The 16,035-nt window shown below is 43.8% G+C and overlaps 1 protein-coding gene across 3 annotated transcripts; it reads left to right on the forward strand.

Moving 5' to 3' along the window:
• The first annotated feature begins 9,253 nt into the window (after positions 1 to 9,253).
• LOC132448484 (E3 ubiquitin-protein ligase TRIM39-like) lies at positions 9,254 to 13,656 on the forward strand. 3 transcript variants are annotated; one of them, XM_060039837.1, is made up of 11 exons: positions 9,254 to 9,401; positions 10,194 to 10,300; positions 10,794 to 10,841; positions 10,939 to 11,037; positions 11,133 to 11,249; positions 11,709 to 11,867; positions 12,239 to 12,376; positions 12,464 to 12,515; positions 12,823 to 12,849; positions 12,966 to 12,992; positions 13,097 to 13,656. In XM_060039837.1, the coding sequence occupies exons 1-11, from the start codon at positions 9,386 to 9,388 to the stop codon at positions 13,630 to 13,632; spliced, it is 1,326 nt and encodes a 441-aa protein (XP_059895820.1). In that variant the 5' UTR covers positions 9,254 to 9,385; the 3' UTR covers positions 13,633 to 13,656. The 3 variants fall into 3 exon arrangements, with proteins under 3 accessions (XP_059895820.1, XP_059895821.1, XP_059895822.1); XM_060039838.1 differs by having other exon boundaries at positions 12,464 to 12,509; XM_060039839.1 differs by lacking the exon at positions 10,794 to 10,841.
• The last annotated feature ends 2,379 nt before the right edge of the window (positions 13,657 to 16,035 follow it).

The following is a 16,035-nucleotide window of genomic DNA, read 5'->3' on the forward strand; positions in this document are numbered from 1 at the left end:
GAAGTGCGCCATGCCATGTAGTCTGAGAACTCGGGGGTGGAACCCTGCACCATTTGATGGAGAGCCCAACACCCCATCCTACCCCGTTTAGAGTTCCATCAGCAACAGACTCACCTTCCAGATGCATGGCTCCTTCAGCTCTCCTCAGTGGATATCCCCTTGGAGTCGGGTGTCACTCGCCCCACCCTGACGTCCTTCACCAGGCAGGTCCTCCATCACCTCCCTATGCCCCGCCTTCCTGTTTGGGGACAAACGGGGCCGTTTGGCCTCAATGTCTGGGCACAATAAAACTGGTAGTTTGATGGTCTGACATCAGTGGTAGTTTGCTATAATGTCTGGTAGTAAAATGTTGTTTCCCAGTACAAGTCATGTTTAGTTCATGCAAACATACCAGTACTACTTGTTGGCAGGCAGACATCAGCTCTCCTCAGGCAAGGACTCCTGGTCTGTGTAAACAGTGGTGGTAGTTGAGCAATTGGGGGGGGGGGGGGGGGGTATTCTTGTGACGCCCAGTTTAAACCAAAGCCCTGGCTGGAGTGTTAATGAGGGCATTGAATATGATTTGTTTTATTCTTTCCAACTTGCATAGAAACTAAAGCAAATGCAAAGCAGCTATAGTTTGTAATCTTTTAAGTCAGAACACTAAAATATTCTAGTTGATGAAAATGCTGTTCAGTTCCATAAATAATTGAATCCCTTAGTTCTGATGGTCACATGACTGAACACAATGATGACCCACAGCTGTCCTTTACCTTCCAGAGACCTCTGCAGTCGCATCGTAGCGATCGTAGATCCGAGCGGATCCTGGTGGGTCAGCGATACAATCAGGATATGAAAAAAAAAAACATTCTCACACCTCAGTACAGTTTTTCTTCATTTTAAAAGGGGACATTATACCACCAGGTGTGATTGTGATTAGCCTTACAAGCCGTTTCCAAAATCGGACACATATTACATCACTACTGGGCGTGTACACCTAGATCTGTGCTGGATAGATGAGCAACGTTTACTTCGACTTCCACTGGGTAGGCTGGTAGAATGATCTGTACAGCACAGATCTAGGTGGACACGCCCACTAGTGATGTCATATGGGGCAGATTTTCAAAACCGCTTGTTAGGCTAATCACACTCACACCTGGGGGCATAATACTTCCCCTTTACAGAATAACAACTTTCAGAACTCGTGTGAGAAATCAGACGCTGCAGCCTCACATGGAGAGCAAAATTGTGAGTGAATAAATCCCACTCACAGCTCCATTAACCCAGCGACTTTTTTCTCAAAATCATTCTGATCAAAACGATGGCTGAAGAGACCGATGTAGGGCTGGTGGAGTGGCTAGTCTAGCAGCCTACTCCTTCACATCGAGGTGGCAGTGTAAGGTATAATCACCTCAGGGTCGGCTGTCCTTGCCCCCCCACGAGGGACGTCCTTCACCAGCAGGTCCTCAGCACGGCTCCATCACCACCCCTCACAGAGTCCTGGTCTGGAGCAAAAAGCAGGGAATTTGCCTCATGTCCACCATGTTCAGTTCATGCAAACCAGTGCAAACCAGTACCACCTGTTGGCAGGTAGATTCATGGTCGTCCTCCAGATGCAGTTCCTCCATCAGCCAAGGGCATCGGGTCTGTAACAAACAGGGGTGGTAGTTGAGCAGTGGGTGGGATTATTCTTTGGACGCCTCTTTTAAACCATTCTGAACCAAAGTACTGGCTTTTGGTGTAAAATGTAGAGGAATAGAAGACACTGCAAGTTAAAAAAAATAAATAAGAACCATGCACACACACTTGAAAATGTGTTATGCAGGAGAATGGTAGAACATTCTGTGAATTCAACAGCACACATTTGAAATTTGACTGTTAACATTATTCAAACAGTCTTCTGCCTCAGCTGAAACTCAATATTTAAAACAAACGATAAAACGAATTCTTGTACCAGTAGCGTAGACTCTAGCCTTCACATTGAGGGGTTAGAGTCTCAATAAAACTTCACTGATGGCTCCATTAAGCCAAGGACGGTTTTCTCTAAATCTGCCATATTAGATGACGGCTGAAATAACCGATTTTAGAACAGAAACCGTTCAGTAGCAGTGAGAGTGATAATCAATTTAGAGACTGGCTGCATTCACCCCGACATCATTCTTAAGGCAGGACCTCCACCACGGCTCCTCCGTCGGCTCTCGTCCACCATGGCTCCTCCGTCGGCTCTCGTCCACCATGGCTCCTCCGTCGGCTCTCGACCACCATGGCTCCTCCGTCGGCTCTCGTCCACCATGGCGCTGTCGGCTCTCGTCCACCATGGCTCCATCGGATCTCCTCCATCAGCCCTCCTCCTCAACCAACGCGTCCTGACCTAACAAACGGCAGTAGTTGGGTCCAAAATCAGCCATATTAGATGACGGCTGAAGTAACCGATTTCAGAACAGAAACCGTTCAGTAGCAGTGAGAGTGATAATCAATTTAGAGACTGGCTGCATTCACCCCGACATCATTCTTAAGGCAGGACCTCCACCACGGCTCCTCCGTCGGCTCTCGTCCACCATGGCTCCTCCGTCGGCTCTCGTCCACCATGGCTCCTCCGTCGGCTCTCGACCACCATGGCTCCTCCGTCGGCTCTCGTCCACCATGGCTCCGTCGGCTCCCGTCCACCATGGCTCCGTCGGCTCTCGTCCACCATGGCTCCATCGGCTCTCGTCCACCATGGCTCCGTCGGCTCTCGTCCATCAGCCCTCCTCCTCCACCAACGCGTCCTGACCTAACAAGAAACGGCAGTAGTTGGGTCCAAAATCTGGTAACAAAGCCGGGGAGGTCAAACCTGCACACCCTTGCATTTGTAAAGGGGAAAAAAATCTAACTTCAAGTATACAAGTTGACTCGTTGAGAAATGTATAAACTACTACTGTCAGAATGAAAATCTGAGAAAGATAATAAAAAATAATCAGCCTCAACAATTAGTTTCAGAGCGGCTTGGAGATGGTACCCTGTTCCACCCTGCTGCCCCATTACTGGTCCAGGTAGTGGGGTCACCCTCTGGTCCCCAGCCTCAGGTCCAACCAGCTGTGTTGTACAATATTTAACTAAACCTTGGGAGACGACGTGCCATTTCTAAACTGCTGTAAATTAGCTTTATTAATCAACTACATTTACATTGAGGGCATTTAGCAGATGCTTTTAACCAAAGCGATGAGTACATTTTTCAGAAAGAGAAGCAATAAACTAGACACAGGTTGGACGTCTTCAGGAAGCGGACTCCCAAACACTAAATCAAGGTACTGAACCATCATAATCAAGCACATTAACATCCAATATTCATCCTTTTAACGCAAAAATCAACATTGATCGAAAGCCACTTACACCGCTAGAGCCTGGTTCAACTGCTCGGCCACATCTCCTCCCACCGACCACGCTGCAGAGATCACTGAGAAGATCATAATGTTATAAAAGATGGGTAAATACTGTGGGAATCAATGTGAAAGCTTCAATATCAAACACTCACATGTGCGGTCGGATTGACATCTTCTGCATCATACAGGATCAGGACTGCAAGGCCTGGAGTTTCCCCCCGTCTGTTAGCACAACATTCATCCATTTAAAAACACCACGACGCGCTTTACATCACTGCCTCACCAAGAATAAACTGAACATCAATATAAGAGTTCTTGGTCACCACGTATCTTAGTTGCCTTGTGCTTAGTTTGATTTATTCAAAAGTCAAAGGTTTATGGCAGCATTTGCGCAACAATTAACTTTACTTTTCTAAACAGCTATACCATTTGATAATACGTGAATAAGCACACTTACATTTAACCCTTCCTTTTGTTTCTGAAGTCTAGCAGAAACTATATTGAGCAGATCACAGCCCAGATATTTAGAACACTAGCAATATCAATAGTAATTTAGATAGTAAAATGATACTTAGCCACATTCAGCTGCTGGGTTGTTGAAGAAATAAAAAGCCGTAGTAGGTAAATGCCGTCGTCTCCATCTTTTACGCGACCCGATAAATGTATGCGCAGAAAATCGAGAGTTGATTGTAGAGCGCAGTTATCAAAGTAGTTTGCGGTATTTTGTGGGATAATTAAAAATATATATATTTTAAGAGTGCCCTTCCTAATTTCTAGTGCATAAGGATTTACCAATAATCGCAGATGGTTACCTATAGAAATGGGGCACTGCCAGATTACCTTAATTGGGTACGCTCATTAGTTATGAGGTTTACGCAAATGCCAATATTGATCGTACTGCCAGACGCCATAATAAGGTGTGGATGACATAACGCAATTGCCAATCCTGATCGTACTGCCAGACGCCATAATAAGGTGTGGATGACGTAACGCAATTGCCAATCCTGTTCGTACTGCCAGTTATCCTCCACCACACAGTACTGCAGCATTAGAGCTTCACAGACTGCACAAAACTAACTACCAACCTCTACAGAAACCCCAAGCCCCGTCATACTGGAATCGTAACGTTCCAGTACGAACCATCCCTAAGTAACGTAACCAGCACCTCACCTTGAGCTGAACGACGATGAAGATCTTGTGGTCGTCTCATTGCAAAATACAGCCAACAGACTTACCTTGAAGCGATCTGGTAGTTTGTTGCTGTTGGTTTATGTACAAAACATTTTGACTAAACATTTCAGTTACCCCATTTAACTAATTATCTACCAATTAACAATGCTTGCCAGTGTACAAAAAAAGCTAACTAATCTGTCTTTTGGCTACTTCCTCGCTTCACATCGCATGAGCATTGTCATATTGATCCGGGTGTGGTCTGAGTGGCCAGAGATGCATGTTAGGATACTGTGCTGTCTGAAGTCTACTGTTCTGTAGGCGTGCCCCCCTCCGGAGAAACAGTGTTCAAAAGGGCTGTTGCATCAGTTTACATGACCTGGAACATCCGTCAAGACTGTGACAGGGACTCCCCAAGGAGAGACGCCATGGGTAGGATGCGAGGGCTCTTTCTCAGCGACTAGAATACACCACAGCGCCTACGGGAGGGAACCATTGCACACATTTCAATATTCCTCTTCATAGATCTTGAAGCCCCAGCGAGGATTTCTTTTCCTCCTCAGCTGAAGAAGAGCTTGGTTACAGCATGAAGAGAACCCTAGTTGGGATGTTACCAAGATGGTTTCTGATTCAAAGGGGGACCCAACTCCCAGGTCCAGCTAGCGTCGACAAATGCATTGCAATTCAGCCCAAGAAAAACTTGCATCCCAGCACAGGAGTCCAGAAGATACAATCCACAGGGCCTGCCAGCCAACTATCATGTCGGGGCTAGAAAGGGCAGCCACGTCGCAGTCTTTCAAGCTTGAAGGACCATTTCCTAAAATGTTGTGATGTATAATAAGTGTGTATCCCCATGTCATCACGCTCACACATGGTATGCCTCGTCACCCTGATCACGCCCGGATGAAGAACCCCAGGCCAGGTAGAACCCCGACTACATGAACAACCGAACCAAGTAGAACCCTGACCACATGAACAACCAGGCCAGGTAGAACCCTGACTACATGAACAACCAGGTCAGGTAGAACCCTGACCACATGAACAATCAGGCCAGGTAGAACCCTGACTACATGAACAACCAGGCCAGGTAGAACCCTGACCACATGAACAACCAGGCCAGGCAGAACCCTGACCACATGAACAACCAGGCCAGGTAGAACCCTGACCGCATGAACAACCAGGCCAGGTAGAACCCTGACCGCATGAACAACCAGGCCAGGCAGAACCCTGACCGCATGAACAACCAGGCCAGGCAGAACCCTGACCGCATGAACAACCAGGCCAGGCAGAACCCTGACCGCATGAACAACCAGGCCAGGCAGAACCCTGACCGCATGAACAACCAGGCCAGGCAGAACCCTGACAGCATGAACAACCAGGCCAGGTAGAACCCTGACCGCATGAACAACCAGGCCAGGTAGAACCCTGACCGCATGAACAACCAGGCCAGGCAGAACCCTGACCGCATGAACAACCAGGCCAGGTAGAACCCTGACCACATGAACAACCAGGCCAGGCAGAACCCTGACCACATGAACAACCAGGCCAGGTAGAACCCTGACCACATGAACAACCAGGCTAGGTAAAAACCCTGACCACATGAACAACCAGGCAAGGTAGAACCCTCGCCATGCCCACCTGAAGAGCCACAGGCAGTCCAGTTGTTTTCCTTCAGACTCAAACTCTATCCGCTTTGATGAGCCTGAAAACAGGGACGGGATTTGATGGAAGTGGTGAGAAGGTAATCTGATTAGGTCACCCCAGTGGTGGGATGGTAGGTATCGGACATCCCAGTAGCTGGTAGGTATCGGACATCCCAGTAGCTGGTAGGTATCAGACATCCCAGTAGCTGGTAGGTATCAGACATCCCAGTAGCTGGTAGGTATCAGACATCCCAGTAGTTGGTAAGTTTCAGACATCCCAGTAGCTGGTAGGTTTCAGACATCCCAGTAGCTGGTAGGTTTCAGACATCCCAGTAGCTGGTAGGTTTCAGACATCCCAGTAGCTGGTAGGTTTCAGACATCCCAGTAGCTGGTAGGTTTCAGACATCCCAGTAGTTGGTAGGTTTCAGACATCCCAGTAGTTGGTAGGTTTCAGACATCCCAGTAGTTGGTAGGTTTCAGACATCCCAGTAGTTGGTAGGTATCGGACGTCCTAGTAGTTGGTAGGTATCGGACGTCCCAGTAGTTGGTAGGTAGGTCATGAACGGACCAGACCTTGAACAGAGCAGGGATTGGTTGGTAGGTCTTTACAGTAGGATTCTCCTCATCCCATATGAACAGCAGGCCGATGAGCCCTCTGCTGGCTCAGATGCAAGCCTTTCTCAGGCTGAACTGCCGAGTAATGGAGGAGGCCAGCTGGTCCTGGAAGTTCGGTCCTCTTAAATCAGAACCTATCGCGGTAAGATCCCACCAAGGACCCTTTTCGTGACTGCAGCTGTGCTCTTCTCCAGCTGCGGAGGTAGAGAAACCGTAGCTATGGCTTCAAGATGTATGGTGGGCAACGATGTGCTCCATGGTTCTCTAGCGAAGGACCGAGGTGGTGTTCTAGTCGTTGAGGAAGAGCCCTCACCTCTCATCCCCGGGCGTTTCTCCTTTAGGTGAGAGCCTGTCACCATCTTGAATGACATCCCAGTTCATGTAAATGACTTCACAACCTCTTAGACACATGCCTTCACCTGAAGGGGGCAAGTCTACAGAGCTGGAGGATTCAGACAGCGCAGAACCCTAGCATGCATCTCTGATCACTCAATCTGAACCCTCATCAATACGGTAACTCATGTGACGTGATGCAAAGTTCAGGAAGTAGTGGCGAAGCATGTCGAAAGAAAATCTAGACAAAACCTTGGTAGTATGTTTTGGCTGCACTCTGAGAAACCCTATGTTACTATTCTCACAATTCACTTGGAACCTATGCTACACCCCTTCTAACACAGCATTGACACATGTTCAAACTAAACAGGTAATTAGCCCACGTACCAACAAAAAACATTTAAATCATCCACCTTTCCACCTCAGCCAACGAGGAGGCCAAAACAATGCCCCAGCATAAAGAGGAAATATAAGGACTTACAGTTCGCAGTTTCTTCTTCATGGTTCAGTTTTGATACTCAGTCACAGAATCACTTTCTCCTCCTTGACCTGTGAAGTGACCTGTGAACGGAACGAGCAGATTCGTTTTAGTGCTCAAACCACACCACTGAGGCAAAGTTGATTCAAGCTAACTTAATTTGAATTAATCATGCATTCCTTTCCCCAAATATTGGCACCAATCTTCTCCAAACGACAGTCCTTTAACCTGTAGAAACTTCATTAAAACTTGATACTAATCTTTTTTTTTTACTTTATTTTGGCAGTTGTGTATAGTTTAGCTGCATCTAGACTAATATACTTGAAAGAAATAGATCAAATTCTTAAGGGTTTTAACTTTTAATTTGTTTTGTTTTTAAAAGGCAAAAATCCACTTAATAAAACGATCAAGGGCTTAATAAAAAACATGATTTGGCAAACGCATCAGACTCTAGAGACGTCTTAAATCAGCCCACACAACTAGCACATTGAATCCACATTTAAGAACTGTCATTTGTCACACAAAACCGGGAAACTCCAACCAAGTTCTGGTTAAACTCCTAAAGTATACATCACCGTACCTGGGAGACGTTAGACGGTTAGTGGGGAGACCGACCTGCTTAGTTTGGCCTACTCAGCAGCAGACAGGTAAGTTAGAGATGACTGAGCACGAGTCGCCACATACAGGTGAACTCATTAGCGCGGAGCGTGGCACTAATTAGTTAAACCACGTGCAGATGCGGCCCAGCAGGTTGCCTTGGTAACGGATATGCGACCACGCAAATACAATCCGCCGCCACGTGTCGCATTCATATATTTATTTATTTATTTATTTATTATAGATTTATATATCTATATTTATTCATTTATTTATTATTATGATAATAATAATAATAATAATACGTGAAGCAATCCGTGGTGGTGAGGAAACGTGCGTGAAGCGCATGCGGCATGCCGCATCTGACAGTACGACGCAACCAGACGCCTGTGAGCGAGGCGTCTCTGTCCATGTGCGTCTCTCTAGGGGACTCGATATGGCGAGTGGATAGTGCCAAACCTAAGGATTCCCTGGGCCAAAAAGTCCCTTTCTGCCTTTTCTCGGTCAAGACGGCACCAAATTAGAATTTTATTTTATTATTCGACTCCATATAGGACCCCATTTCAATACATATTCGTGCGTCCACCGTTGAAATGCTCCTTTAACAGTTTGGCTGGCTGTTTAGGGTGTACAAAATGTGTGTGTGCTGTGTGTGTGTGTGTGTGTGTGTGTGTGTGTGTGTGTGTGTGTGTGTGTGTGTGTGTGTGTGTGTGTGTGTGTGTGTGTGTGTGTGTGTGTGCGTGTGCGGGTGTGCGTGCGTGTTTGGAGAAAGGGAAAGAGAGATACGGAGAGAGAGAAAGAAGTGTGTGTGTGTGTGTGTGTGTGTGTGTGTGTGTGTGTGTGTGTGTGTGTGTGTGTGTGTGTGTGTGTGTGTGTGTGTGTGTGTGTGTGTGTGTGTGTGAGAGAGAGATTGTATGTAGCGCATGTGTTAAATAAGTGTACAATTTTTTTATTCAATCAAGTATAACATTATCTTCTGTTGAGAACTTCTCCGGGATGGGTGCATGCCTAATCCAGTTTAGACTTGTTTACTTGTTCCTCATACAGAAAGATCAAATTTCTCTAAATAGCTCTGGGTGGGGCTTACACATATAAATGCTTGGTTGTTGTGCCAACTGCCACAGTTCACATGGGGTAAACAACCCAAACGTATGTTTGGAGGAGCTGATTTGTATCAACTGAATATGCAAAGTATGTGAAGAGCAAAGATGACTTCTGACGCAGGTTGGTTTATTTAAAAACATTTGATTTAAACCCTAGAGAGCTAAGCTGAAATTGTTATTTGTTACAGACTTACATCTAATAGCCTAGTGTCAGAATGCTGTGTTTTAAAAGCCTAACCCTAACCATTTTGGGACTGCCTGGGAATGTGTTGTATTTAAGTGAGTAGCCTATATGTTTATACATAACACATTTAAAACATAATAATAATTCCATAATTGTTGAAAGAGTTTAATGTACACTTCAATGTTACATCAATTAGTAAAGTTAAGTCTTAATCATACCAATTCAGTATGATGCAGATACAGGAGAGAGGTTGGTTGGTAGGTTGGTTTATTTAAAAACATTTGATTTAACCCCCGGAGAGCTAAGCTGAAATTGTTATTTGTTACAGACCTACATCTAATAGCCTAGTGTCAGAATGCTGTGTTTTAAAAGCCTAACCCTAACCATTTTGGGACTGCCTGGGAATTTATTGTATTTAAGTGAGTAGCCTATATGTTCATACAAAACACATTTAAAACAGGTCCAAAGACACCTGGAGACAGTCAATTTAAAAAGACAATTAACCATCATCTCAATTTCATCACAAGATATCATGTGACTTATGTATTAATTGTATGATTTGTAGGCAGAAATATTTTTTTGTTGTGGACTGGAAATGTTAAATTTACTTTGACTGAATAGCAATTTGCATGTGTGATGTGCAATGTGTGATGGCATTGGTTACAGTGTCGGTGGTTGTCTAGTGCATATCACATTAAAGATATGCTTTGCTTTCACCATGTTTTACAGAGAGAGATAGACCTGCTGGCAGTTACAGTAGCTTTGGTCCTATCAAGGAGAAGAACAAAGTAATAAAATGTAACTCACAACCCTTTTTAAAGCCAACATTTGCTCAGGTAAGATAATCCAAAATATACTACCAAAATCCTATAATACCAGGGTGCAGTGTTTCCCGTATATGCATTCATCGATGATCTGGTCTCAGCACGTACCTTGACTCTGTTGGTTGTTATGTCATATTTGGAAGTTCAATCTGTAAATTTTTCCCCAAAGAATCTCACCAGAAGTAACCATTTAATTTTTCCGGGGGGGGGGGCATGGAGGTTACCAACTCAGAGCACCACTGCTACAAAGAGATCTGGGGGAATCACTGAGGGTGTGAATTACACGGGGGGGGGGGTCATGTCACAAAATTGTGTTTTGAAAAGAGGTTGAGGGACTTCTGCATAACAGTGGAGCACTAGGTTGTTGGACAGATTGCTGCCAGATATTTCGCACATTTTTTTTTAGCAGTTTGGTTATTATTAGTTGATTGTTGATTTAAGAAATGCAAAACAAGGCTTGGATATGCTGTCATTTATTGTCTGTGTTGTTGTATGACTTACAAAGGGGGCGATACGGTTTATGAAAAAAGTCAGCAAAATACTACACTCAAAGGTGAGAACAAAGCCAGTCTAAGCCACTCAGAAGATAAACAGCATGTATTTTGGAATGTGACCAGTAGTTTGAGTTGTTTCCATGTCCTCCTTCATAGAGTGTGGACCCCACTGCACCAGAACCTGTCGACTTCACCCTGGATGAATCTAAACTCATCCTCAGAGAGATTGCTCAGGAACTGGACCGGATATTGCAGGTGGGTCCAGTTGTGGTACGATTGCTTTGAATGGTATTAACATTACATTTCCTGAGATGAACCTAACCACACTCCTCAATCGTAACTCTACACAGACGAGAGCTCTCTCACTGTCAACCAATGTCGGTGAAGATGGGTCTAGTCTGGAGGAGCGACAGGCATTCCTTCTTCAGTTGGCTCAGAACCTCCCACAACGAGCACATGCCCCAGAGGTTTGTCATTAAAACAGAATACAGTGTTAGAATTTATTGTAATACAAACATTTAATGTATTCAATTAAGCTAAGAAGTTGGTCTGAGCTGTATTTGTACCTTTCTGTGTAGATGTGAAGCAAGCGACAATTAGTTCATAATTCCATAATTGTTGAAAGAGTTGAATGTACACTTCAGTGTTATATCAATTAGTAAAGTTAAGCCTTAATTAGACCTATTCAGTATGATGCAGATACAGGAGAGAGTACTTCAGTACGGCAGATATGCCCCAATATAGTGTTTCCTAGAGGCCCATACAGCTCTCCTTCCCTGCTCAAACGTTGTGTCAACTAACGAAGGGAAATGTGATTCAACTGCTATACATTAACCTCACTTGCCTCCATTTGATGTAAAACATATTGCATGTGTACATTCTGCATGTGCAGTGGCAAACCCCAAAGTACATTGTGTGTTTACCAGAAGTACCTCGGACAATCAGCAGTGTTGAGCCCATGCAGTAATGGGCTGGAGGAGAACAGGGGAGAAGCTTGTACACCAAAGCCTGAGGGCAAAAGAAGACTGAAGAAGGCCATTAGTGATCTTTCTACATGGACCTGGACTCTGAGAGGGATGGAAGACGTAAGGCCTAACAACCATCATGAGATAAGACTATGGAATGCTGTGACAGTATCGATGTTAGGCTGACGTTACATCTCCCTAAAACCAGATTCTGTAGTTTGCGTATCAGTCTCATTTTCTACATTCTAAAAAACAAGGTGTTTTCGAAGGGCATGGGGTTATGATAATAAGCACTGCTCTGATTTGCCACCTTATTGCAAGGTAGGGCGTAGAACAGATCTTGAGGGTTTGGCATCATGCTGTATGTTGAAAGATACAGGCATCACATGCAGGTCATGGCAAGTCAGACTGCATTCCATAGCAGCAGATCATGTATTATGTAGCATTTAAAATGGTGGAAGAAACACAATACTAACTGAAAACATTTGCAGGACTCGGTGTGTCTGGATACGGATGTGGATGAGGTGGTGAAAGAGATGTGTAAACTGTGGAAGAAGGGCAAACTGCCCAACATACTCCCTGTGCTGAACTTTGTTATCTTGAGTATCCTGCAGCAGGAAGGACAAAAGGTTCCCTGAAGCAATGACATTTCAAATTGATCCAACCTGTAGATTCATTAAGTTCTAGCATTGATTTTCTTTTCTGCCTTTTTTCAGCTGTCTATTGTAAAACATTGGAACAGAAATCAAGAGCTCTTCAACAGTCGAGGTATATTTTTGCTTCCTATTTTTTATCATTATGTAGTGGATGAGGTTATACACACGGACACACACACACATTCTCACTATGTAAAGCACTTCGGGTCCTTAAAGGGCTATATAAATGCAGTTAATCAATATTATTATAATTATGGTTTAATTTAGATTCCTAGGTGCTGTTTTAACAGCTAAAGGTAAAGGTAAAGGTAACGATGAGAGAAAAGATAGAGAGAAAACGAAAGAACATTGTTACTGCTGAATGTAACCTAACCGGTCCTCTGTGTGTCTGCTTACATGTGATTGTTTCCTTCAATCAGCTGATCCACAACATGCTCCAGATTCTGGTAAGTCTCACAAATTGTTACTTTAGGTTACAGGTAACTATAATTCAAGTTCTGTTGTAAGTTGACTATTGAAGATAAAGATTGTTATGGATGACTATTTCTCTTGTACGTTACAGTATGGAAATGGATTACCAAGACTAGAGGTCAGCACAGACGTTTTTTTTTTCCTTTTACCAACGCATATAAAAATTGTATTGCATCAAGTCTTATTTCCCCCTGCCTTCTATTCTCTAATACCAATTCACAGCTGAGGTCAGACTAGACCCGTCTACCGCAAACCCGTGTCTGAAGATATCCCCAGACGGGAGAGCGGTGACAATGGACGAGATTGTGGAGAGCGTCTACGACCCATGGAAAGACTTCAGAAGAACCAAACACCGATATGACGGCTGGTGGTGCGTGTTGGGCAGAGAGGGCTTTGCTTCCGGAAGGCACTACTGGGAGGTGGATGTCAGAGGCAAGAAGGAGTGGAGGATGGGGGTGGTCAGGGAGTCAGCTCCCCGAAATGGCTTTAAAAGCCTGAACGAGAAAACCTATCACTGGACTTTGAAATTGCAATTGGGCCGGCTCATGGCCATGACGGTTCCAGTCACTAAGCTAGCCAGATGTGCACCCAGTGTGTTGGGTGTGTTCCTTGACATGGAAGAGGGAAATGTGTCCTTCTACGATGTGACAAACAGGTTGCACATCTACTCGTTCAATGTCAGTTTCGATCTTGATGAAAAGATTTTCCCTGTGTTTGGCACCGTTGAGACGGGGAGAGAGATGCGCATCTTGAATTGAAATGAATTGCACTGCATTAAGATGTGTGTAAATGATGACTGGAATTGGACAACTGAAAAAATTCATATCAATAGGACTTATATATATTATAAGAACAAAGCATAGTTGGTGTGTGAGCTTTAAAAATAGTTTTTGCCCTATTCCTGGAAGCCGGAACAGCCTTTGCTACATTTCATTTGTTGTTGTTGATCACACATCACACATGTTGGTCCAATCAATTAAACCAGTCTCATGCACACAAGCTACTTAAAAAATCAGAACTCACAGACCTTGTTAAAAGTAGTCAAGTAGGTTTACTAAAACATTGTCCACAACCTTCAAATCTCAGCACATTCTAAACATGTCTGGATCACTGCTACTCTCAGAAGTGACAGATTATAGACATATTCTACACTTTTAGGATTGGGGTAAAAAAGAATAATAATCTGACCACTGTAGCCTACCTTAGGCATTTGCCACTTTGAGTTCTCCCCCTATTTCTTAGAAGTAATGCTTTCTTCTCTTACACAGAGACACTCTTCAGGTGGGCCGGTTCATGGCCATGACGTTGCCAGTCACTAATGGTTTCACTTTGTTTGGCTTTGTGTGGTCACATGAATTGGCACAACTGAAAGTAAAGTCATATAAATAGGCCAATAACCAATGACGTTACCACCACAATGCATGAGACTGGTTGGAATTATTGAACTGGGTGTGATATCACGCAAGAGAAATGGAATGCAAAGCAGTGCAGTTTCTTGGAAGACAGAAAGATTAGCTGTGTGCATTATCGCTCCTTTCCTACCGCATCACTGCCTAAACAAGTGAGCCATACAAATATATTAACCTTGAAATTCTGAGTATTTTTTTTATTTCTCGGGTAAAAAAAATATATATTGAAATCCCGCGTAAAATAGTTAACTTTGACATTTATCTACAGCAAGTTATACTTTAACCACCCCACCTTTAGTTTGTCAGCATCCATTTATTGTGACGATGATATTTCCTCCTCTTGCCTGAAGATGGCCGCCTGGTGCAGCGCACTGCGCAGTCATTCAGCCTATAAAAAACATGAATGTATTATCCAGAAGGAAATCCCTTCGTGTGTACCGCATGCCGAAATCGAATATATTAAACATAAAAAAAAAATTGAAATAGTCCTCCTTTCCAAAAAAATGTTCTTTACTTAAAAAAAGAAAGTAAAAAAAGTATCCTATACAAAATGTAAAACTTCTGAACCCCTGTTCCACCACCAGGGGTTTGAGCACTAGTGATGACCAGACATGTCCCTCGCACGCTCATCGACAGCCGCACTCGTCCACCACCATGTCCTGGGGGCCGGTATTCCATCAACCAAGCTAAAGGCAAAGCCGGTTTTGTGCCGAAAAGTGATCAGCTGCCAGAAAGTGATTTCAGCCGCGGGAGCGCGCACAGCCTGTTAAAGCCAGGCTATATCGCCTCGAAACGTGTGTGCGGCAGCAAAGTCAGATCAGTCATACTAGTCAATAGCACTACAGGACTATTGTCCGCTGTATTAACACATATGTATTTTAAGGTGACAAGACATCGACGTTGTACGGGGATCGACGTCTGGTCAGTCATAGGCTACTAGTCAATAGCACTACAGGACTAATTGTTCGTGAGTCAATCATCCTTCTTTATGTTTTTCAACCACTAATCGAAATTATTTTTGTGTCTATTTAATACAATAAAACAAGTATTCTCTTACTATGCATTTCTTTCCCCGATTATAGATTTTTGAAGATTTTTTTTTCTTCTCAAAATGAATTGAAAACATTCATGAGAAGGTCCCATCACATTAAATAGATTAGGGTTCAAACTGACACTAACATTAATGTGGGCTATGTGGGGCAGACAAGAACAAACCCTGTTTTTTTTATCAGCCGTTATAAAGCGAAAATATGACGTATTGGAGTCCTTTTCCTCCTGCCAGAAAATGATCTCAAGCCCTCTCTTGGTACTGAAATGTTTTATGTGCCTTAAAATTAGTTTAGAACATTCATGAGTATCAAATTACATAGATTATATCCCATCCAGTGTCTCTTACCAGCTGAAACACCTTCACATGGGCAAATAAGACATTTCAGTCGTTTACAAAAAGAATTGTGAATCCACTGCAATTTGTTATTTTTTATTTAACAAACAATGATGTAATGCAACACCGTTTTTTTGTTTGTAGCAAAGTAGGCCCTTATGAATTGAAATTACAATCACGATAAAATATGTTTTGAATCTTTCAACCATCACTACAGCCAGTTCTTCAGGAGGCGGCAGAACCGCTATCAGAAGACTGATTGGGTGGATGTAAAGTTGCAGCAAGCCACAATCAAACACAGCATTCAAAAGGATGGTTGTAACTGTGGTGTTTTGGTCATGAAGGCAATGTCTTCATCCCCTGATAAA

This window comes from Gadus macrocephalus, chromosome 20, assembly GCF_031168955.1.
Source record: "Gadus macrocephalus chromosome 20, ASM3116895v1".
Classification (NCBI taxonomy): domain Eukaryota; kingdom Metazoa; phylum Chordata; class Actinopteri; order Gadiformes; family Gadidae; genus Gadus; species Gadus macrocephalus.